The following is a 22,700-nucleotide window of genomic DNA, read 5'->3' on the forward strand; positions in this document are numbered from 1 at the left end:
TTTCATTCTCAAGTTAATATATTTTTATTTTGAAGTAATATATTTTTTTATAGTTTATTTTAAGGTAATATATTTTTTTATGAATGATCCTTTGAGTATATATATGTTTATGATTTATCTTTGTTTATCTGTTTGTTATTTGAGTAGTATAGTATTTTATGAATATTATTTTTAAAAATATGTTACTATTTTGTCAAAAAAAACATCCTTATTATTTTTGAATTTAAGAATTTCTTTAATTTTTTAAGACTTAAAGAAATAATAATTTTTTAATAATCCAAAATGATAATTAGCCCAATCCAATTAAAATTAGATTAAATTAAATTGAATTAATAAAATAAAAAAAAATAAACTCAATTCAACCCAATTAAATTTAATTAAATTAGATTAAAAAATATATAAAACTCAACGTAACTCAAATCACCTACCCTCCTACCATTATCTATGACATTTCCTCCAGGACTCCAACCATTGGTGGATCGTACCATCTTTTGGTTTATTAGTTGATGGTTACCCATCTTTTGGCCCCTTATAATACCCAACCTATTGGGTGTGCGGCAATTATATATGCCACATCTCCTCCAACCATAGGTGATCGTGTCATCTTTTAACCAATTATATAGAGAGAGATGTGATTAAATTATTCTTAAAACAAAGTTATGTGTTAAAATGAATTTATTTAATCAAGTATCAAATAATTTCCATATTTTATAAAAAAAAAAATTGTACACTTGTGAACGGTTTTAGATTTTTTAGCCAACTTCAGGTCGAGTGTTGATTGAGTAGGCAAATCACATTTGAGGAAGAATACCTTATACCGATTTTCCCTCTTTGGCTTTCAAACTCAATGGTATGGGAATGCAATAGTCTTGAGCTATTGGATCAACCATAGGTCTATTGTAGACTAAGCTCAAATCTATCTTAATCTAACTCAAATTTTGGGTCAAATACTTAACTCTTTGGCTGACCTTAGGTTCATCATAAGATGATCTCAACTCTAGACCGAGAGTAAAATTTCCTGCACTCTTACTATTATTTTCTATACTTTTTCATTGCATTATGAAAAGTCCTCAAAATACAAGCTCGATGGGCTATCTAAATAAATAATAATGAGTTTGATTTCATTAAAATTCTATTGAAAGCATGCATTAAATGGACTACATTTTATTGTTCCCTAAATTACTATTTATAAATTGAATGGGCCAACTTACGTCAGTTAGCCCAATGAAAAGATGGTAACATTGCAACAAATTTTGTTAAACCACGATCTGCCTTATCGAACCAAAAAATATATAATATAAGCGCTGTCTTATTTTACAAGAATTAACTAAACCAGTAATTTTAAACCCAACATCGTTTTACGCTATCCTTTTTCCTTTTAACTAAAATAACAGTTCAATAAAAAAAAAAAACTAAAAGAGAATATATTATAATTTTGAAAAGTTAAATTATGTGTTGTTTTTTAATTTAAGGTGAAATAGAGAGTATACATGATTTCATTTCCTTTTTATTTTTTTATATGTTTATATCTCTGTAAGGCTTTGATTATATGAAGCAAGAATACTTTGCTATATATTCCTGTGCACCATCACCAATTATTAGTATCGTGCTAGGGAAACAATAACATGGAAGCAAGATGGGCTTCTAGCCCCTTTTATACATAAAAATAAATAAATGAAAGCAAGGACCACATCAGTATTCTTTTCATCCCAATTCAATCACATCCATAGCTATGCATGTCATCCAGTAATAAGAATTTTTTTATAAAGTGTCATCCAGTAATAAGAATTTGATGGGCCTAGTTTTAAGAAGCAGTCAAGCCCAAGATTCGGTATTTTGGTAATGTAGCAATTTCAAATTCTAAACCTGACATTAGTGTTGTATTTTGTTTATTGGATAGAAATAGAAAATAAAAATATTTAAATTAAAGTTGACTGTAAAAATGCAGGATCCACTTAAAACTATCATTATTTCTCTCTTTAATAAACAGAGCCTAGAAGTGCAATGGCTTCTACTAGTCTAATAAACAATAACCTCTTTGATTCCAGAATAAATCTGAATCTGACTGCTCCAAAACTCGGGGGCTATTTTAGTCTCTAAACTTGTTCTTTTTAAAAGAAATGCTTTCTTTAAAAAAAAAAAAGTTTGGCATAAATAGTTAACAGAAACGGAAAAATATTTTATTTTCGTATTATTTTTTATAAACTAACACTCAATTACCCAATGAAACCGTTTACATTGTAAATTGTTTCAAGCCTAGTTGGTAGGTTATAAAGTTAACCACTTCTATGATAAAATTGAAAAGTGAGTAAAGTTCATAAAAAATAATCTCTTTTTCTGTGCTTTGTGAGCGCCATGATCTCAAAAAGGTGCAGGGTTAGTTATGCATTCATTTTTCATGGTGTTTATTTTTAAGTAAATCTTCATAGTATTATTTTTAGAAGCATTTTACTAACACATTTTTTCACACACTCGTTTTAATACATTATATTTTTTAATTTAATAAAATTTATAAAATTATAAATGAGTTTAATATATAAGGACTAGTATAACTCAAGTGGTCAACTTAAAATATGTTATGTGGTTAACTAACATATTTACTAACTTTAAGTGGTGAGGGGAGAAGAGGAAGGAGAAGAAGTTGTAAGTTCAAATTCCAGAATAAATCTGAATCTGACTGCTCCAAAACTCGGGGGCTATTTTAGTCTCTAAACTTGTTCTTTTTAAAAGAAATGCTTTCTTTAAAAAAAAAAAAGTTTGGCATAAATAGTTAACAGAAACGGAAAAATATTTTATTTTCGTATTATTTTTTATAAACTAACACTCAATTACCCAATGAAACCGTTTACATTGTAAATTGTTTCAAGCCTAGTTGGTAGGTTATAAAGTTAACCACTTCTATGATAAAATTGAAAAGTGAGTAAAGTTCATAAAAAATAATCTCTTTTTCTGTGCTTTGTGAGCGCCATGATCTCAAAAAGGTGCAGGGTTAGTTATGCATTCATTTTTCATGGTGTTTATTTTTAAGTAAATCTTCATAGTATTATTTTTAGAAGCATTTTACTAACACATTTTTTCACACACTCGTTTTAATACATTATATTTTTTAATTTAATAAAATTTATAAAATTATAAATGAGTTTAATATATAAGGACTAGTATAACTCAAGTGGTCAACTTAAAATATGTTATGTGGTTAACTAACATATTTACTAACTTTAAGTGGTGAGGGGAGAAGAGGAAGGAGAAGAAGTTGTAAGTTCAAATCCTCTATTAAAAAATGTAACAATTAACAACTAACATGTGTTACTAAAAAACATAAACTTTAACAATACATTAATAAAGTTATTTTTGTTATAATGGTATAACCTCCTCATATTTTATGTTGACTCATGATTAATACAAGCCCGTCCAATATGAAACAAGCCTAATAAGTTCGTTTTTAATCCTAAATCTTTGAATCTTTTTTATTATGAGATGAGTCGTCACACAATTATCTTCTAATTTGTGATGAGTTGCATAGTTCTCCTCCTTGATATTCATAAAAGCAATTTTTATTTTCACATCCTCCATCTTCTTCATTTTTTCTCTTTTCTTTAAATATATGTGTCCTTGTCCCTTTTCTCCTTATTTCTTGTCCTTAATCTTTTTATATGGGTTGTTGGCATGTGGTTTAGATCTTATCAATACACATTTTTTAGTGTAAGTTATTTTTTTATGATACAATTGAAATTTGAGTCGTTGAATTATTCAGTTTAATTTGATTTGTCGTCGATCTGATGACGTCAATACCAACTCAAAAGTATATCTAATTGGATGAGTTGACTAGACAAGTAACAATTTTGGTTTGGTTTTGATCATTGATAAGAAGATTAATTGATTATACTATGTAGCATGAATGATGGTTTCTATTCTCTGATGTCAATTTCATTTCCAGGCTTAGGTTAGTTGTCGTGTATGTCAATGAATATTACTTAGTGGTGTCTATTTTGATTGTATCTTGCATTGATTTTTGAAATGTTTGATTAAAGACAAAAGGCAATCGTTCTAAATTCATAGTTGGACGATAGATTGAACATGTGCTATGTGATTTTGCATCTTAATACCTCACTTGCAATTATGTTTCTACATTGATTCTTCATGTGAGTTTTTGAACATTGATTAATGTGGAAAATAAGATTAAATAAATATTAAATTAAAAAATAATTAAACACTCACTAGTCACTTAATTATCTTCCACTTTATGGAATGTAGCATATGTGGTTTGTATTGGATCAAACACTTACTACTAGGCCAAAAGCTATAACTATTAGCAAGGGCACAACTTTATTTCCTTAAAAATTCCGAGAGTTGCATCAAGCCCAAGGGGTTGTGCTTATTGTAGGCCTCATGTTGCGGAGGAGTGTTAAGCCCATCTAATTCACGAGTGAAGTCATATGTTAATCCAATAGTTTGAGATGCCTTTTTTTAAGCTTGATGCTAATTTAACCATTGGAAATGATAGTTATATTAATGATTAAGTCCAAAAAGCACTGTTAGTAGCACATGATTAAAGTGAGTTTATACACATGTTTTGGTATTTAGATGAAGTTTAGTTATTCTTAGATTTTCTAGGAGCTCTTCCTTTTTTTAATTATATATTTAGTTTTAGTTTTGTACTTAGTCTTATTTCAAACTACCCTAACAAGTTATATACATGCCTACAAGGTATAGCATGGTAGATGGAGTGGTCAAGTTGTCGAAGGTCAATGACAAGGGTTCCATGTTACTCTCCTTTTACCTATTACCTTACACACAAGATATTTCTCTTTATTCTCTTCTTTACTAATGGTTACCATAAGATTAAGACTCATTTCAATCCACTGAATCTTTAGTTATATATGTATTTCTGATTTTTCTATTTGCAATAATGTATTTGTATGATCAATTGAGGTGAAAAAACTTGTTTGCTTTGGTGTATATGTTATTGTTGACTTATGAAAAAAGGAAGAAGGAAAACTTATGCTATTGTAGTTAATCATAAAGCTTAGTTCACTTTCTAATAAGAGAAGTGTGTGGAAAAAACAAATGAATGTGTTCATTATATCTATGTTAATATGTTATCTGCATTATGGCTTATAAATTTTTTCTTTTTATATTTTCGTGAATTCAAAATCATGATAGGTGAGCCTCCACATAAAAAAATGCTAATAGTTGTTATTGGGTGAAATTTTTCTTAATACTTGTAGTTCCAACTATGGTGTTATGACTACTTGCCAGGAGCTCAAAAAGAAACCTTTTGTTTCCAAATACCACAATATTGTCACCATTAAGTTATGAAGGAAGGACTCAAAAATTAAACAACAATTAATCAATTAAGCACTTGAAAATAAAAAAAAATTCACTTGTTTACTAGTTGTTACTATATTTGTTAGGTGCTTCTTTCATAATTTAATGGTGATAAATATTGTGGTACTTGAAAACAAAAGGTTTCTCTTTGGCTGTTAAGCATAACACCATTGTTGGACTCATAAGTATTAAGAAAATTTTCACACAATGACAACTCTTGGTAATTCTGGCATAGAGGCTTATCTTTCATGATGTTGAATTCACGGAAATGAGAAAACAAAATAAAAATTCATAAGTCATAATGCAAAATAACAAATTAGCATGAATATATTAAACACAATAAAATTTTTTCATGTCTCTCTTGTTAGGAAGTGAACTATTAGACATCAGTCCCCACAAGCTAAGGCAATAATTACTCCAATCAAATTTACTAAAGAAGTCCAAAAATAAAAAAGTACCTATGATATGACAACAATAAGATTAATTACAATAACATAAGTCTCCCTTGTTGCTTCTTCACAAGGCACAATAATATATACACCAAAGCAAAAATATTGTTTACCTTAAGTGGTGCACCAAATTTATTATTGTAAACATGAAAATATGAAATATATATATATATATATCAATGCAAAGTTTGAAAATGAGTCATAATTTCAATGCATAGTTCTTGGGGTTTTCTTATCTAGGACTTTATTTTGCTTTCTATGAGTTTTTTGTTGTAGGAAAATTTTGCACAAGTTATTTTTGCTCTAAGGATGAGCTCTTAAAGATTTTAAACCTTACGGAAAAAATTAATAACCTTTAGAAGCTTGAAAATCTACATTAGAGGACATATAGACCATCTAAGCACAAACATTGTGAAAAAACTTAAGGAAATCATGAAGAGAAACTCACCACCCTATGGTGGTATTCGCCATTCCTTGGTGGCACTCCTTTTGATGTTGTTGCTCTATTGCACATGTGTCACCAAATGGTGGTATTCACCATACCCCGATGTTGTCTTTCCTAATGCTAGAAACCTCATCCACACATACAACACCACAAGGATTTGGCTTCTCTGTTGTCCCTTCCCATGTTGCCCCATTAAAATCATACAGTTTTCATGATTTTTAAAATTAAATGTCACCATTAAATATTAACACAACTATTGTGCATTGTTATTTTAATGGGACAGCACATGGACAACATGAAAAAGGACAGCAGAGAAGTCAAATCCAACACCATAAGGTGGTGCCTTCACTGATGTTACATTCCTTTATTTTAGATCCACCACAATGTGGCCACACCCATCACTCTGAGGTGGCACATTAGAAAGTCTATTTGTTTTTATTACCTGGTTTTGATTTGGCTTGGACCCTAATTGTACCCAAATTATAAATTACCCTTGTAGAGTTATGGGAAATGTTTTGAACCTTTACGTTTAGACCATGAAAAGTGAGACCTTGGATTCCTTTTTTCTCTACTCATTTTCGTGTTTGAATCCTATATTTTTTTCTTCTATTGTTTTATTTTATATGGTTATGCATAAGTAGTCATCTTATTCTATGTCTGAGGCTACAACTATTGATGTTTAATTTAGGTGTCTTTATGTTCTTTTGGGTTTTTCTTTTTTATTTCTTTCTTGTTTAACTTTTCCACATGAGATGTTTGATCACTGTTTTTCATAATTTTAGATTTTTAAGGAACAATAAAAATGTGAACCTAATTGTTTGATCCATGAGGAAAAAATTAGGCATTAAATCTTGAATGTATGGATAAATTCAATTAGATACACCTCAGTATTCTCAAAGACAATGGATATTACCTTAGATTAATTCACCTTTATAGAGAATCAATAAAAGCATAATGGTAAAACGATTTAGTCAATCAAAATTATTGATGTAAACCCTCCATCCCAACAACTCCCTCGTCATTAAATTTACTTGATTTTAATTACTTGTTTGTTCTAAATTGATTCAAATCTTCTCTTCACAAAATCAATCTTCTAGAGTTTTTTTTTCTTTTGCTTAATTCATATTGAATCGTGATAATTATAAAGCTACACATGTGATTTTTGTGAATTTATTGTTTATTACTTGATGACAAGCATACACTTATGATTATCCTCTATCATGTTCAATTATTTTTTTTCCAATTTAATATTTTTGAATTCTTTTTCCCACGTTAATCAATGTTCAGAGACTCACCTTCGATGAACAATCAATATAAAAACAAATTCAATCTATAGTTTAACTATGAAATTTTTAGTGAACACCTTTTGTCTCAATTCCAATATTTTAAAAATCAATGCAAGATATAATTAAAACAGACACCACTAATGCAACATCCATCGGCACGAATAACAACCAACCTAAACCTAATAATGAATTTCACATTAGAGACATGCACTTATATAACACAAAGTAAAATCTATTAATTCCTACTCAATCATATCTTATTACATTTTTTAACTGCATGACTGACTTAAAGTATTTATCAATTTCATTGATAATTAATTTATATCAGATGATTTGACTATATATTTTTAGTGAGATTTACTCTATCAACTATTTTTTTATTTATAATACTCAAACCCAAAACATTACTTAAAAAATTTGAGTCTAACTTGACTCAATCAACTTATTAATTTCATGTATATTAAAAATTTATAATTTCTTTATATAACTTTATTTTTACATATTTTTTACAGTGTTTTCACTATTAGTTTAATTTTCATGATTTATTTGTATAAATTATTTACATTAGTAATTAATTTAAAATATAATTTTTAAAATAATTATTATAAAAATTAATAAATGTATGATACATAATAATAAAATATTAGATGATAATGTGAAAAATCTTTATAACAAGAGTGTATTCTAATTAAATCCTTATATTATTAATATATTTTAATTAATTTTTAATAGCATGCAAATATAATTTTTTTAGAGACACAAATAAGGTACTAGTTTGCTCCAACTAAGTAGAACCGAGATGGAAGGTAAAATAATTCCATACAAATTAATTAATGTGTTTAGTAATATAAGAAAAGTTATAATAAAGAGTTAGTTTATTTTTTTTAACAAAAGTAAATCCTTAACAAAAAAATAATTAATACAGTAGGTTTATCTACACACAAATAAAAAATTATACTTTTACTTAAACTTTATTATTTTTTAATAAGTCATTTTACATTTAGATAATTTTTTTTACTTTAGATACCACATTAAAAAATTACTGTAACTTCAGAAAATAATCTTTACGGCCTTTTAATCATTGAAAATAAATAAAAATATTTAATAATTAAAAACTACTTAACCATTTAGGCATTTACCTTTAAGCGATTAAATACTTTTCTAAAGAGAATAATATTAAATGAAAATTATCCGACACTGTTTGTTTCATCTAATAAATAATTCTCGGACCTTTGAGAATTTAATTGAAATTGAAGAAACGGTGTTTCTAGGGTTCGCTTTCGCAGTTGAGATTTGAGAATTGACTTTGAGAATTGGAAAAATGGCCGGTTTACCAGCGAGGATCCGTCTCCAACCCACCGACGTCAAAGCCGCCGCCTTGTGGGGCGTCACTGCCGTCACCGGCGCTCTCTACCTCGTTCAGGTTAACATCCCCTTTTTGTCCCTCCGTTATTACGATTTTCTTTTTTCTTTTTTAATTTTTAGCTTAGGAAAATTATGTCTGATTTAAGGATTTGTGCCCTATGCCTTGTTTGGCTCCTCGCATTCGGCGACGTAACATGCTGATCTGAAATTTAGTTCTCGAATTTCTGCTTCGATGTAGCCTATTCAACACTCTAATTCGGATTGCGTCGTATAAATTCGCATTCTGAACTTTGTGGTTTTTATAGATTGTGTTTATTTTACGTCTTGGAGCGTTTTCCATTTCCCCGATCGCTCGCCGATGTGCTGTCTGATTGATTGATTCTATAATCACGTCTTGGAGATTGTGTTAATGGCTTCTTAGGTGCAGTCTTGTCATAAATTGCGTGAAACTTTGGATCTCCATTGCGTATAATTCACTCTTAACTTTGAGGGATTTTGTTACATTCTTAAAATTCAGTGTGAAAAATATTCAGGGGTGAGTTTTTCATGTAAATTTCAGTTTCTTACTTTCTTATCTCCTTAATAGCATAAAAGAAAATAATTGAGGGACGGAATCCATGTGCTCAAACAATGTGCATGAAGAAAGACAGAAATGGAATAAAGAAAGATACCAATTTTTTTTTTCCTTTTCTTTTGAGTTTCCGAGAATTCCCCCCTTCTTTGTGATTGGAATGTGAAGAAAGTGGAGGAAGATAACAAAGTAGGCAGGCATAACTTCTTACCAGATATTCATTGATGCAATGGAGAGATATAAGTTTTGTGTGATTTTATATGCTCTTTTAGCTCTAGCATTTCTCTTTTCTTCTTGCTGAACTTTTAATAAGGTATACGAGTATTTAAATAGTAGTTTCATAAAATTTAGTGCATGTTTGTTTACCATCTAAAATCAATTTTACAGTCTGACACTTGTTTCAATGTAATTTTTTTTGGTTAAAATTAATTTCGACACACATGAATAACATTCGACAGTTTAAAAATCAAAATCGGTTATACCAAACTTTAAAACCAATGAGCACATAATTTATTTAAGATTCATTGTCGTTTGGTTGATATTTTAAGTAGTGCCTTATACAATTTTGGTAGCTTTTGTGATAGACCAAATGTGTTTAGTAGTTTTTGTTTGTGTGATGATGATGGAAACCTTCTCTGTTACAAATTATACTCCAAAGTGCCAACAACAAAATTATTCATGTGATCTGCTTTTGATGGGTATCTCATTTCATGTTCCCCTGCTTCAACTTTAAGGATGAAGAGTGATATAGCGGGACAATGGTGCTTGGGTCCACAAAATGACCCCAACTCTTTGATATACATCTTGATTTTAATGATGTTGTTTGTCAATAACCTTTGACAGGGACTGATTTTTACTGGTAAAAACAATGGAAACTAGCACCTTACACAAATAGCAATTGCAGAAATTAAAAGATAAATCTAGAGTTTTGCTGATGCTCAGAACCTCTAGCCCAAACCCATTCCTTCTTCCCTTCAAATCATGGCTAACTGCACTTCCTATCTTCCCTCCTTTACTCTCAAACTGACTTCCAACCTTCCTCATCCCTGTTCAGTTTTTGAATAGAACAATTTCATGAGCCTGTTTCAGTGCTCTTGACCAACTTTCTTTAGGATGTTGCAAGAAGCAGGCTTAATATTCTTCATGTCTGTGTATTAATATCATGGATATTCATGGGTTTCTCTATTTTGGTAATTTTGTCTGTGCTACATTTTGCTTCATATGCATATCCATATCTATTTTCTGGTTGGTTCTGAGTGCAGCCTTGATTACTTCTTTTTTTTTTTTTTAAATCATTAACAGCCATGGGGATGGTTGAAGAAGACATTCTTGGAGAAGCCAGATCCTGAGCAAAAATGAGTTGGCATCTGAGAGAGTGATTTGAATTTTTTGATCATGCAAAGGATGGGTCAAAGAATAACAGTTGAATAATGTTATTTTCTGCTGAGGTCTTCTCGCACCTGTATTGCGTTCTGAATTTGGATATTAATTTTTAATGTTCTGTGCTGGTTTTCACTTGGAGATTTTCTGTTTTAAATCATCTTCCTTCTGGCTCAGCCATGTTGAATGAGTGAACTACAGAATTTATGGCAATAGGATTCTTTGCTGAGGATGATAATGCAAGATATGTTTGGGAATTCTCACCTTTCTATAAAGGATCACAAATTAACAGTTCGAAATAGTTCTTAAAAAAACCTAACGTACCTCAATGGCTGGAGACTCTTCACTGTGAAGGTACGGGGGATGGTCCTCAATCACCACGATTTGATGTGTGTGGGTACTCTTCACTTATTTTTATCACTCACTTAGTTATTTTAAATCAATTATGTGTTAAATTTTTAAGAATGAAAACTCAAAATTTTCTTTGTAGAACCATTTTAGACATGTTAATGTAGCTTATGCAATTATTATTGAGGAATCTTTGTAATTTACAGAAAATTTCCTACAACCTTAAAGATAATATTCTAATTATGTTTTCACGTTTGGAATATCATCGTATCATGTTTTTATATATATCTTTAATTTTTTTTACCCTTATTACCTATATGTGTAAATATTTGAGGATTTCAAGGTATGATGTAAAGAAATGTAAGATCAATTTGTTTAATCTTATTTATTAAAATAAATGTTTATTTTAATAAAATAAGAAATTTAATATTTTTTTAATATGTTTGTCTAAATTGTTTCTATCTGAAAAATAATTTTCAATTTATTTTAAGAAGTAAATTTTATTTGTTTCTTAAAAAAATACTTATATAAAAAATATTTATTTTGAAGTTTTTTTAGTTTAAACCAATTCATCCATAAGGATAAATTAAAAATATTTTCAAGGTTTTCAAAAGTATTGCATTCAACAAAAATTGAATTGAATTAATTTGAAATAAATTTACATTTATTATCAAAACAAATAAAAGGTTTTGTGAATTTAATTTTTAGTTTTAAAAAATATTCTAACTATCATTATTATATCACCACCACCATCGCTCCGCCCTTACCATCAACACTACCAAATTCTGTCATTACTATTTTCATCACTACTACCATTATTCCACTGTTGTCACCCCTATTTCACTACTATTATTACTGTCAGTGTTACCACCACTATATCACACTGTTGTTGCCATCGCCATCATTCCATTGCTATTATCGCCACCAAGGCTACCATTTTGTCGCCTCCATCATCGTTGTTGTCACTATTGTCACTATTCTATCTCACCACCATTGATAAATTTTAAAAATTGAATCGATGATCAACCCAATTAAGGCATTAGATTACTGAGTCAATGGTCAAATTAATGGATCACTAATTGACTTGCATGCCTAATATTTATTAAAAAAAATTAAAATTTTATACCCAACTTTAATTGACTCAACATATTTCCTCCCTTGAATATGACCTTACTCAAGTCAATGGGTTACTGATTTGACTTCAAGATCAATTAGGTTGTAATGGGTTGCACCAGAGACTCAATGCATGATTGGTACAAAAAGGAATTGACCCACCAAACCTTTGGGTTGAATCAAATGAGTTCGACCAACTGGGTCAGTCTTAAAACACAACATCACCATTTTATTGCTATTACAATTATCATCACCATTATCTCATTGACACTATTTCATCTCACCACTATCTTTACTGCTACCACCATCGTCATCGTTGCCACTCTCACCTTGTTACATCTACAATTGCCATTATTTTATGGTAAAATGAGATAAAATAAAATAATTGACTCATTTTATTTATTTTCAATTTGTAATATTTTTTAAAAACTAAAAAAAAGAATAAATTGAAACTCAAAACTCAAAATTTTGATTTTAAAAAATTTCAAAATTAAAAACTAGAAATCACCTCGAGTAGGACCTAAGATTTTCAAAATTATTTGTACCACAAACATGCAAGTTGCATTTTATGTCCTACAACTTTTGGTTGGCCCTTGCAATTCACCCTCCATCCTGCCAAAGGGGAAGTATCTTTTATCTTTTTGCTGGAAGCAATGTATCCATATAGTCGAAAGTTAGAGACTAACCTTCAAAGTGTAGAGATCACGAAAGTGAATTTTATCTTTTTCAATAAAATTTTCTCCATATGCACGACGAGAAAATGAGATCCCTCTTAGCATACTTAAGAAACTCAATCATCTATTAATTGTATTAGACCTTATTGTTATCAAAGAAAAAATTATATCATCCACCGATATTTATTTTAATGAATGATAATCACAATTGTATATCACTGTCATGTTTATTAAAGCAATAGTATTGATATTTGTACATCTAAAATATGTATGTCTAATATTCATCTAACTACTGTGATTAATTATTTATGTAAACATGATTAATTAATTATTTATGTAAACATGATTAATTTATTTTACGCGTGATTAATTATTAAATATTTCAATGATTTACTACATTCAGGCATGCGCACTTCAAATTAGTAAAAAATATAATGTCATTAACATTTGTTATTCTATTTCTATTTAAAAAAAAAGTGTAACAATGACATTCTAATATATTTATTTGAACAAACCTAATGGTCATAGTTTTGATTTAACATGATTTCCTTTTCTTCTTCTTCTTTTTTTCTTTTCCAAAATGGGTTTTAATCAAGTTTCCCACTTCAAATTCAAGGATGCTTATTTTGTCGTGGAAATGAAAGCAGTGACCGGTACTGTTTTCCTTTCCAAAATTCCAATTTAGGGTAACTCCTTGCATTGCATTGCACACACAGGTGAAGTGATCTGCTTTGAACTCTTAACAGACACCAAGTATCTTTCAAGTTCTAAATTCCCACCAAAAAGCAAACAAAATAACAGAAATACCAAACCTACACTACCTACCTACCGTGTCCTCCTAGATACTGAAAACAAAAAAAACCTTTGCTTCAGTTTAGAGTTCACACTCTTTTTATAAAGATATATTCTCATTCATCTATCCTCCTAAAAATAGGATAATAAAATTGAATATATATATATATATATATATATATATATATATATATATATAACTGCCCACCGTATTTTACACACCTTATGACCCGTTCCAATCCCAAGTTTCCACCAGAAAATATAATATTTCAAAGCAAATAATGTTTTCAAATTCAGTAGCTCTTTAAATATTTCTTAATGATTTACATTTAAAATTTATAATCGTCAAATTTCAAAGATGAAAAGTGCTAAATATTTTATTTAAAATAATTCTATGTAAAAATATAAATTGTGCAATAATACTTTAATACAATACCATATATATTAAATGACTTTAATTTTCATATGCTCTCTATAAAGATTTTATCGACTCCATCATTTACAAATCATTTTAGATAAGTCTATTAATTTTAAATTATATTCATATCAAAATAAAAATTTAATTTCCATCTACTATAATTATAGGCTCAAATATATTTTTATTCTTTAAAATGAGTTTCTAGCAAATAAAGGACCAAAACAAACATTAATAAAGAAACAAATGACTACAAATATATTTTAACAATGTTTATATTATCAAGTAATTATTAATAATTATTTTCTAAAATTAGATTATAAGAAATATTAAAAAATACAATGTCTTTTGATTAAAACTTGAATTTTAAATTTATATATGAAATAAACTGTGTTGTGGGAATATCTATCTTCTAAATAGAAAAAATTAAAGAATCTTTACAGTCTCCCGAGTCCCAATATTTAAATTAGATTCAAAGTGGAAAAAAGAATTCTATAAAAGTTAACATTATCTGAATTACCGGATCGAGAATGTTCGATCCCCTAATACAACAAGACCCAACACGAACCGTCGGATCTGATTGATCTATGATGATCCCTCCGTTTATATGTGAGACTAGGTGCTATGTTGAATGTTCTCTTCCTCTCACTTGCCACACCACCGCCGCCGCAGGAGACAACAACAACAACAACACGTTCCATTCTCGTGTGTTTTCACTCTCTTCTCTAATGTCTAGTTCCACAATTTCTTTTCTTTATTTTATTCATTTATTTTGTTTCTTTGGGGTTTTGATCTGATTGGTTTTCTGTTTTCAGGAGGAGAGAGTGGTTGGGTTCGATGGAGAAGGAGTTGGTGGAATTGTACGAAGCGGCGAAGAAGGCGGCGGATGCTGCCATCTCCGGCGACGGCAAACATGAGGAAAGCCGATGCATCGATGCGCTCGAGCAGCTCAAGAAGTTTCCCGTTAATTACAAGATTCTCGTCAACACCCAGGTTATTTTTCTCTCATTCTTTTTCTCTCTTTATTGTTATGTTTTTTTTTTTAAGTTTTCTTTCCTGGGTTTTGATTGGTTGATGTTTTTGGATGAGTTTTTTTCACTATGAAATTATTTTTTGCGGGAGAAAGTGCAGAAAAAAGGGTAATTTGAGATATTGTTAGGTTGTGTGATATGATATTTTTGATATTTTGTAAAGGTTAGGTTTCAATTGTAAACAGAATACATCTCTCGTTATAATGTGGTATGTGGTGTGTGATGTGCACTAACAAATAAATTTGTATTCTTTTAACATTTGGGGTTTTTACTTTTAGGTTCTGTAAATTGCTTGTGGTAGAAAGAATAAAAACCCTTTTTTTTTATGTGTGTTTGATGTTGGGGGCTGGAATTTCTGTTAAATCATTATTCAAAAGGTTTTTTGGGATGATTGGACTAATATTTTCTGCATTAATTGGGTCATGTAGTCATGAGGTGTGGTTTTTATGCTTACCAATGTTCAGAGAGTTGTTTTTCTAGGTTTTGGTAATGTTAGGTTGCAAAAGTTTTGCTAGTGTTCTCTCGATTAACTTTGTTAACCGAAGAGTTTTAGTATTGCTCTGAACGTTAGAATGAAGTTGAAGTTACCGAATGTTCCAAGGTTACTGTTTGTATAAATCTACAAATTGTTATAGCTTCCCAAGGCTGTCCTTGCAGTTGGGATCTATTATTTGGTAGTGCTTGCTAATGGCTATGGAATTTCTGTTAGGATTTGGATCATTTCCATTTCCTGCAAAACATGACACTGTTGTGTTTATGAGATAAAACGACAAACTACTTTGCGTGGAATCTGTAGACCCTGAATTGGTAATGGTGGGCCTGACACAGTAAGCTTGGGCTTTCTCTTAAAACAACTACAGTAAGCTTGGGCTTTCTCTTAAAACAACATGACACTGTCATGCTCTTTAGCAATAAGAGAGGACCCAAATTCATTATTGACTTGTTGTGCATAGTGCACTAGAGTATGAGGAAGTTTGAAAACTTCATCAGCAGTTTTATTTTTTTCCACTAATATAATAGGTATTTTAGTGGTTCCTGCTGTTTTGTATACTTCATACTTTGGATTTTTTTTTTTTTTAAATCCAAGTTCTTGATCTATCTGGAGGTGACAGTGGAGGCTCCATCTGTTCAGAGATGAAATGGGGAAATAAACAAATTAAGTTAAAGCAAAAGTAAAAGAGGTGATTCAATATGAAAAAGAATTAGATAGTGTAGAAACTTGAGTATTTTGATTAACAAAAATAAAATTTTCTAGAATAATTGTAGAGTATTTAGAAGTTCACTTATGGATAGTTTTATGTTGCTGGATTCTGTGTTTGTGAACAACATTACGTTCTCATCATTGGGAGTCTTAAATTTGGGAGGAAATGTTCGAGATGGGTTTATCATACATTTTTCATTTAAGGTTCATTCCTCCCCCCAAAAGATATCAGAACACTAAACTGATCTCAAATCTGTATTGATTTCAGACTTGAAGATTTGTTTTACTTTTTTAATTTAATTTTCAGAAAGATTTGTTGAATTTTTTTTAATGTAATTTTTCAGGTGGGTAAACATCTTAAAGTTTTGACAAAGCACCCGAGGCTGAAAATTAAGGCCTTTGCTATTGACCTAATTGAGATATGGAAAGGCATAATTATCAAGGAAACAAGCAAAAATAAAAATGGGGGCTCTGATAGTAAGGTTGAGTCGGCTAATGGGGAGAAATCTAAAGCTGGGAAAATGCAAAAGAGTCCTTCGGTAAAGGTTGAAAAAGGTGAAACTGTTAAGGTTGAGAAAATTGATAGGAATGGTACAACAAAGTCAAGCTCAGAAAATATGAAAAAGGTACAAAACGATGTCAAGAATGAGAAAACTGATCGTTCTGCAAGTGTCAAGGTGGAAAAGATAGCCAAGGAGGAAAAGCCAGTTTCTGGAGCAAAGAAAATGTCATCCAGTTCTGCCGCTCCCCCAAAACTAAAAACTATGATTAAATCTAATGATGCAACACGAGACAAAATAAGGGAAATTCTCCACGAGGCTTTATCCAAGGTTACTGGAGAAGCTGATGAAGATCTTGTAGATGTAGTCAATAATTCTGATCCTATCCGTGTTGCTGTGACAGTGGAGTCTGTATTATTTGAAAAATGGGGCCCTTCTAATGGGGCACAAAAGGTCAAGTATAGGTCCTTAATGTTTAACCTTAAGGATTCAAACAACCCTGATTTCCGGAGAAAAGTTCTGCTTGGTGTTATTGAGCCAGAGCAACTGATCAACATGAGCACAGCAGAAATGGCTAGTGAGCAAAGGAAGCAGGAATATCAGAAAATCACAGAGAAAGCTTTGTTTGAATGTGAGCGTGGAGGTCCGCCAAAAGCTACAACCGATCAATTTAAGTGTGGCCGATGTGGTCAAAGAAAGACCACCTATTACCAAATGCAGACTCGCAGTGCTGATGAACCTATGACAACCTATGTCACTTGTGTTGTCTGCAATAACCGTTGGAAGTTCTGTTAGTGCAGTTGTGATTAGTGAGTCTCACTAGAGCTGTTGTCTTCTGTTACTGATTTAGGGTATGAAGGTGCGAGTATCATGGTTCCGAATTGCAATCGTGCCAGAATTTTCCATCAGACTGTTTAGATGTAGAAATTTTTAGGCAGAAAAATTGTACTTTTTATTCTTTCAGTTTTAACTCAAGTTTTCGCATTATTGTAGTTTGCTGTAACTTTACAAGTGATTGCACCAATGTTTTTCTCAGGTTCTACTCATCAGTAACTAAGTACTTAACCTAATGGCATCCAACCTATACGATTAGTTAACAGAATGGTCAGTTAGAGCTAGGTTTTATTCATAAACACTAAGTGCATTGTACTTAATTTTCTTTGTAAGCTTGCAGCACACTTTACAATGTAGTCTCTTCGTTTCATTTTAATTTTGGTGTCAGCTTAGCTTTAGTTGCAATGCGTTGCTTGTAAGCTGCGAACCCTTTCAATGCATCTGTAGTTCAGTGAAGAACTCTTACCTTAAGCTCACACGCTCATATGAACTCCAAGTTTGAAAAGCCATGAACCATGTAAGATAACAGTACAAGATCCATGATAAATAACCAAACCTATCCTAACAACAAAACGTTTTTCACTTTAAGCCTGATGCTCATCGAAAGACTTATCAAACCTCCAAGTTTAAGGGTGTGCGAGCAATCCTAATGAATCAGACCATACCTAAAGTCAACTTTTTTTATGGATTACAAAAGTTGATTTCTAATTAAAAATTAATAATGAAAAAAGTATAAAAAAAAATAGAGATTTCAAATTGAAAAACAAATTTGATTGTTATGATTTAATAATATATTAAAAAAATATTGATTAATATGAAGAGAGACCCATAAAGTTGATATGATAACATAAAATAGATAAAAAAAAATAAAATATTACAATACATGATGAAGAAAATCATAACAAAACTAGATGAAGAATGAAAAGATTAGAATTTTTTGACAAAAGTTTTGAAATTCAACTGAGTAAACTAAGGATTTCAAATTGAAATTAATATTGATTCAAATCAAACTTTTCCTTTTTTTTTAAAAAAAGGTAGAATTAAATAAACTTATATTGTTTAAAATTAATTTTTAATATCTAAACGTTTCATTAATAATATTATCCTAAAACAAAAAATATAGTGTTGCTTCCCTACCTCCACAGAATCATCAAGGTTCCTATTTCTTCCTTTAATTTCATAATTTCATAAATTTACTTCCATCTCTAGTACCACTACGTGTTGCGGATCTCGGCCGCAGCAAAGATGGGGAAGGAGAAGCGGAAAAAAAGAGAAAAAAAAAGTGATGCTGATGCTCTGGGGAGAGGGTATGCAGAGGAAGGTGAGAAGGAATCTAGTGTACAAGATACATGATATCAGTATAAATCTAAGATGAATCTAACGGTTATCAAAAGTGATTCATAATAGACCCCTAAATAGGTGGTCCACGGAAACCATGGCCCCAAAGAACATTATCCTATATATAATTTATTTTCACACCGAAAGTCTAGACTATGAATATAGAATAATGCCCTTCAAACAAACAGCAGAAATGAAGACTGAGAACTGAATATAGAGATTTCATCAACGTCAATTACCAATATAAAAAATGTTTGACCTAATTCGATAGGAAGAGTTTTAAGCAATGTATAGATGCACAACAAGAATAAGGGAACGACATGAAAAATTGATAATGCGCAAAGATCTACAACACAATAAAACGAAGAGACATGGGTGAATGCAACTTTAGGCAGCTGTAACGGCATGACGCTTGTGCCCAGAAAATGCTTGAAGAAGTTCTTTATAACCACTCCTATAGTGCTCAATTGAAAAGCATAGTTGTCGGATTGCCTCCCTCTTCTCCTCAGCCCTGTCTGAGATCACTGCATTCTGCCTAGTCACCTCTTTTTCAAGCTCATCAACTTTCAGTTTCAACTCATTTACAAGATTCAGTGTAGCTGCAGATCCTGTGATCAGCTCTGCCTTTTGTCCACATACCTGGATTATCTCTCTCTCCAGATTTGCAATGTGATTGTCTCGGTCTCTTGTCTCGGCCATAAGGTTATGAATCTTAGCATTGGCCTCATCTTTTTCAGTCATGAGCACGTCATACTTCTGCCTGTGCCTGTCAAATTCCTTATTCACAGCTTCAACATCATGTCTTCTCTGATCAAGTTCTTCCTTCAAACAACTGATTTCACCTTGCAAAACCATTTGTTGGGTGGCAAGCAGCTCTTCTAGTTTCAGTTTTTCCGCTTCAAATTGCCTTGATTTGTTTTCAAATATGTTGCTTCTAGACTTATATTCCTCAAGTCTGGAGCCCAGCTGTTTGTTCTCTTCTGACAAATGTGCAATCTCAGAATGCAACTGATCCTTCTCCAATGAGAACTGTGCTTGGGCATCAACCATATCAGCCTTCAATTTTTGCACCTCAAGTTCATTGTTGGTTTCATTAGTTTTGTACCATGTAACCCTGTCTTCTAGGTCCTGAATCTGCTTTCTCTCTGAGTCAAGTTGGTTCTCTAATGCAGCCACATTATCCTGTGCTACTTCAAGCTGACCTTGCAACTCACGAGTACCCAATGACCTGCTATTAAGTTCCTCTTCTAATCTTGCAATTTCATCATCTGATATCTTAAGCTGTTCTTCAGCCAACTCCAGCTGTGCCACTAACTTTGCAATTTTGAGGCTGCAATCTGGAACATGTGTTTCCAAATCAGCTGTCTTTTTTTGCAACTCCAGTACCTGTCCTTTTTCATACTCAAGATCTTCCTCTTTCACTTTTAATTCTACCAACGCATTATTAAGCTGACCCTCACTTTTCTCAATTTGAACCTTCAACTCTTCTTCTGAGAGCTTAAGTTTAAAGTTGGAAAGTTTCAGCTCTTCCTCATTTTTAAGGAATTCTTTAAGCAATTCATCATAACTTCTATTCTCACTCTCCCATGATACATCATCTGTTTTTCCCTCCCCAACTACTTGATTTTCTTGCTCTGAATCCGAGGATGATGAGGATGATGAAGAAGATGATCCAGGGCCCTCTTTCATAGAAGCCGCAGAGCTATCACCACCTGAGCTAGGAGAAAACTCTATGTCAACAGGTTGAACACCAGATTTTGGTAGCACGTGCTTTGGATATGGGGTATAATATGGTGTCACCAATACATTCCCTTGGTCACTGCCTGCATCAAAATTTTCAGATCCCTCCATCTGAGGTTCTGAGGTTAAAATCAATCATAAGCACTTTGTACTAGAAGAAAAATGAAATCCTAAAAGATGTGAAATCTCCACTCAAATCATCAGCAAGCAGCAAAGAAAAACTATTTCAAGTTATAGAATTGAAAAAAGAAATAGAAATAACATGAGTTATATATCTGGATTGCAAAACCACTTAGTGACCATTTATTACCTTTTTTCTCTTTATTTTCCTAATATATGAATTAAATATAAAACAATATCCTACAACTTAAACTACTGCAATAACCAACTCTTTGCTGAAATTTCAAAATCCTTCAATCAAGTTACATAGCAAAAGGACAAGGCATACTTTGAATCTCTACTCTCCAAGAGAAAAAGTTAACAGGTGGAATCCTAGACATATAATTCATGTTATAGGTTCTAGAAAATCATGCCTTCTTGCAAGAGTGCATTTCTTAGTCTTCGTCAAGTAACCTTCCTAAATACATACTAACACCACTGAGTTTAATGAAATATATGAATATACAAACTTTTAATTCTCTTCCTTCCACAGTTAACTCCATTATTGAGCCCACAAATGATTAGTGCAAGTGGAAGATACAGAATTACATCATAAATATTAGTCCTATCTGAATGCTTGCAACTTGCACACGGCACACCTACTCGCATCATACATTGAACATACACAATTACACACTCGCTCTAGATTTTAAGAGCTACTTCATGCAGTCACAAGAAACAACTTGTTGATGATGCTACGCACAATTCATACACGTTAGTATGCTTATTTACAAACAACAACCACGATCTATGCTTTATGAACGATCCAAAGTCGAATTCCACAAGAAATTAATGAAGCTGAGCTTTAAAGGAACAACCAAAACCTAAGGTCAACCTCAACAGGAGTAAAGTAACTCAACTTGCGCTTCAGTAGTTGGAAAAAGGAAACTACGATGGAAACGCAAACGCAAAAGGTGAATTGAAGACATCGAGAATAAAGAAAATCAAGTAAGCAGAAAGCGAAGGAGTTAGTTACAAAATCACAGACATGAAATAATTGGAAAGAAGAAAGAATCGTAAAAGCAGAAAAGGATTAAAACAAAAGAAAAAGAAGAAAAAAGTGATAACGGAGATGAAGATGGAAATGGAGTTGAGTGAACCGTACCGTAGGAAATGGCGGAGAGATCGGAGAAAGAAAAAGAGAGAAGAAAGCAAAGTGGCTGTGAATGAATTTTGATTTAAAAGACAGAGAAGAGACGGAAATAAAAAGGAGTGACAGAGAGACGTGGCCCCTTAATTTGGGGATCCCGCCTTCCCTCTTCTCAAATTTCAATTCACTCTTTTTTCAAACATCAACATTGACGGAGATGTTCAAGTTTTCAATTTTCTAATTTTAATTTAGTTTTAAAAAATAATTTTATTCTATTTCTGTACACCGTGAGTCTAAAAATTTGACATTGTCACACAGTAAAAAGAAAAGTGTAATAGGTATGTTATTGGTGAATTCTTTAAATTAAGTATTGGATAGGAGTGTTGCCAATAAAAAAATATCTAAAAGAATACTTCACAATTTTCTTTATTAAAAGAATAATTATTAATAAAATTGATAGATGGTATATATTAATGTCACGGTAATTTAAAATATATAATTAATATTGTTTTTAAGATGATTTATATTAAAGTCAATAAATTTATAATATATAATAATTTATAATTAAATAATATTTATAAAAGTTCTTTGTACAAACCTAGTGCGTACACTATTTATTCATTTTGAATTGTAATAACTAA

The 22,700-nt window shown here is 31.1% G+C and overlaps 2 protein-coding genes across 4 annotated transcripts; one reads left to right on the forward strand and one right to left on the reverse strand.

Moving 5' to 3' along the window:
• The first annotated feature begins 14,660 nt into the window (after positions 1–14,660).
• LOC100811982 (transcription elongation factor TFIIS) lies at positions 14,661–17,933 on the forward strand. The gene is made up of 3 exons (XM_003523237.4): positions 14,661–14,871; positions 14,982–15,159; positions 16,743–17,933. The coding sequence occupies exons 1-3, from the start codon at positions 14,798–14,800 to the stop codon at positions 17,691–17,693; spliced, it is 1,203 nt and encodes a 400-aa protein (XP_003523285.2). The 5' UTR covers positions 14,661–14,797; the 3' UTR covers positions 17,694–17,933.
• Positions 17,934–19,290: 1,357 nt separating this feature from the next.
• Positions 19,291–22,240, reverse strand: LOC100812535 (protein NETWORKED 4B). 3 transcript variants are annotated; one of them, XM_003523238.5, is made up of 2 exons: positions 22,075–22,240; positions 19,291–20,921 (listed from the first exon to the last, which is right to left on the reverse strand). In XM_003523238.5, the coding sequence occupies exon 2, from the start codon at positions 20,919–20,921 to the stop codon at positions 19,458–19,460; it is 1,464 nt and encodes a 487-aa protein (XP_003523286.1). In that variant the 5' UTR covers positions 22,075–22,240; the 3' UTR covers positions 19,291–19,457. The 3 variants fall into 3 exon arrangements, with proteins under 3 accessions (XP_003523286.1, XP_006578846.1, XP_040870949.1); XM_006578783.3 differs by having other exon boundaries at positions 19,291–20,929; positions 22,075–22,239; XM_041015015.1 differs by lacking the exon at positions 22,075–22,240 and adding an exon at positions 21,805–22,049 and having other exon boundaries at positions 19,291–20,929.
• Positions 22,241–22,700: the final 460 nt, after the last annotated feature.

Source organism: Glycine max, chromosome 4 (assembly GCF_000004515.6).
Source record: "Glycine max cultivar Williams 82 chromosome 4, Glycine_max_v4.0, whole genome shotgun sequence".
In the NCBI taxonomy this organism is placed as follows: domain Eukaryota; kingdom Viridiplantae; phylum Streptophyta; class Magnoliopsida; order Fabales; family Fabaceae; genus Glycine; species Glycine max.

Coding starts and splice junctions, on each gene's coding strand:
- LOC100811982 (XM_003523237.4), top strand. CDS start 14,798: ATGTTCTCTTCCTCTCACTTGCCACACCACCGCCGCCGCAGGAGACAA. Junction 14,872..14,981: donor CAACAACACGTTCCATTCTC/GTGTGTTTTCAC, acceptor TTCTGTTTTCAG/GAGGAGAGAGTGGTTGGGTT. Junction 15,160..16,742: donor AGATTCTCGTCAACACCCAG/GTTATTTTTCTC, acceptor GTAATTTTTCAG/GTGGGTAAACATCTTAAAGT.
- LOC100812535 (XM_003523238.5), bottom strand. CDS start 20,921: ATGGAGGGATCTGAAAATTTTGATGCAGGCAGTGACCAAGGGAATGTA.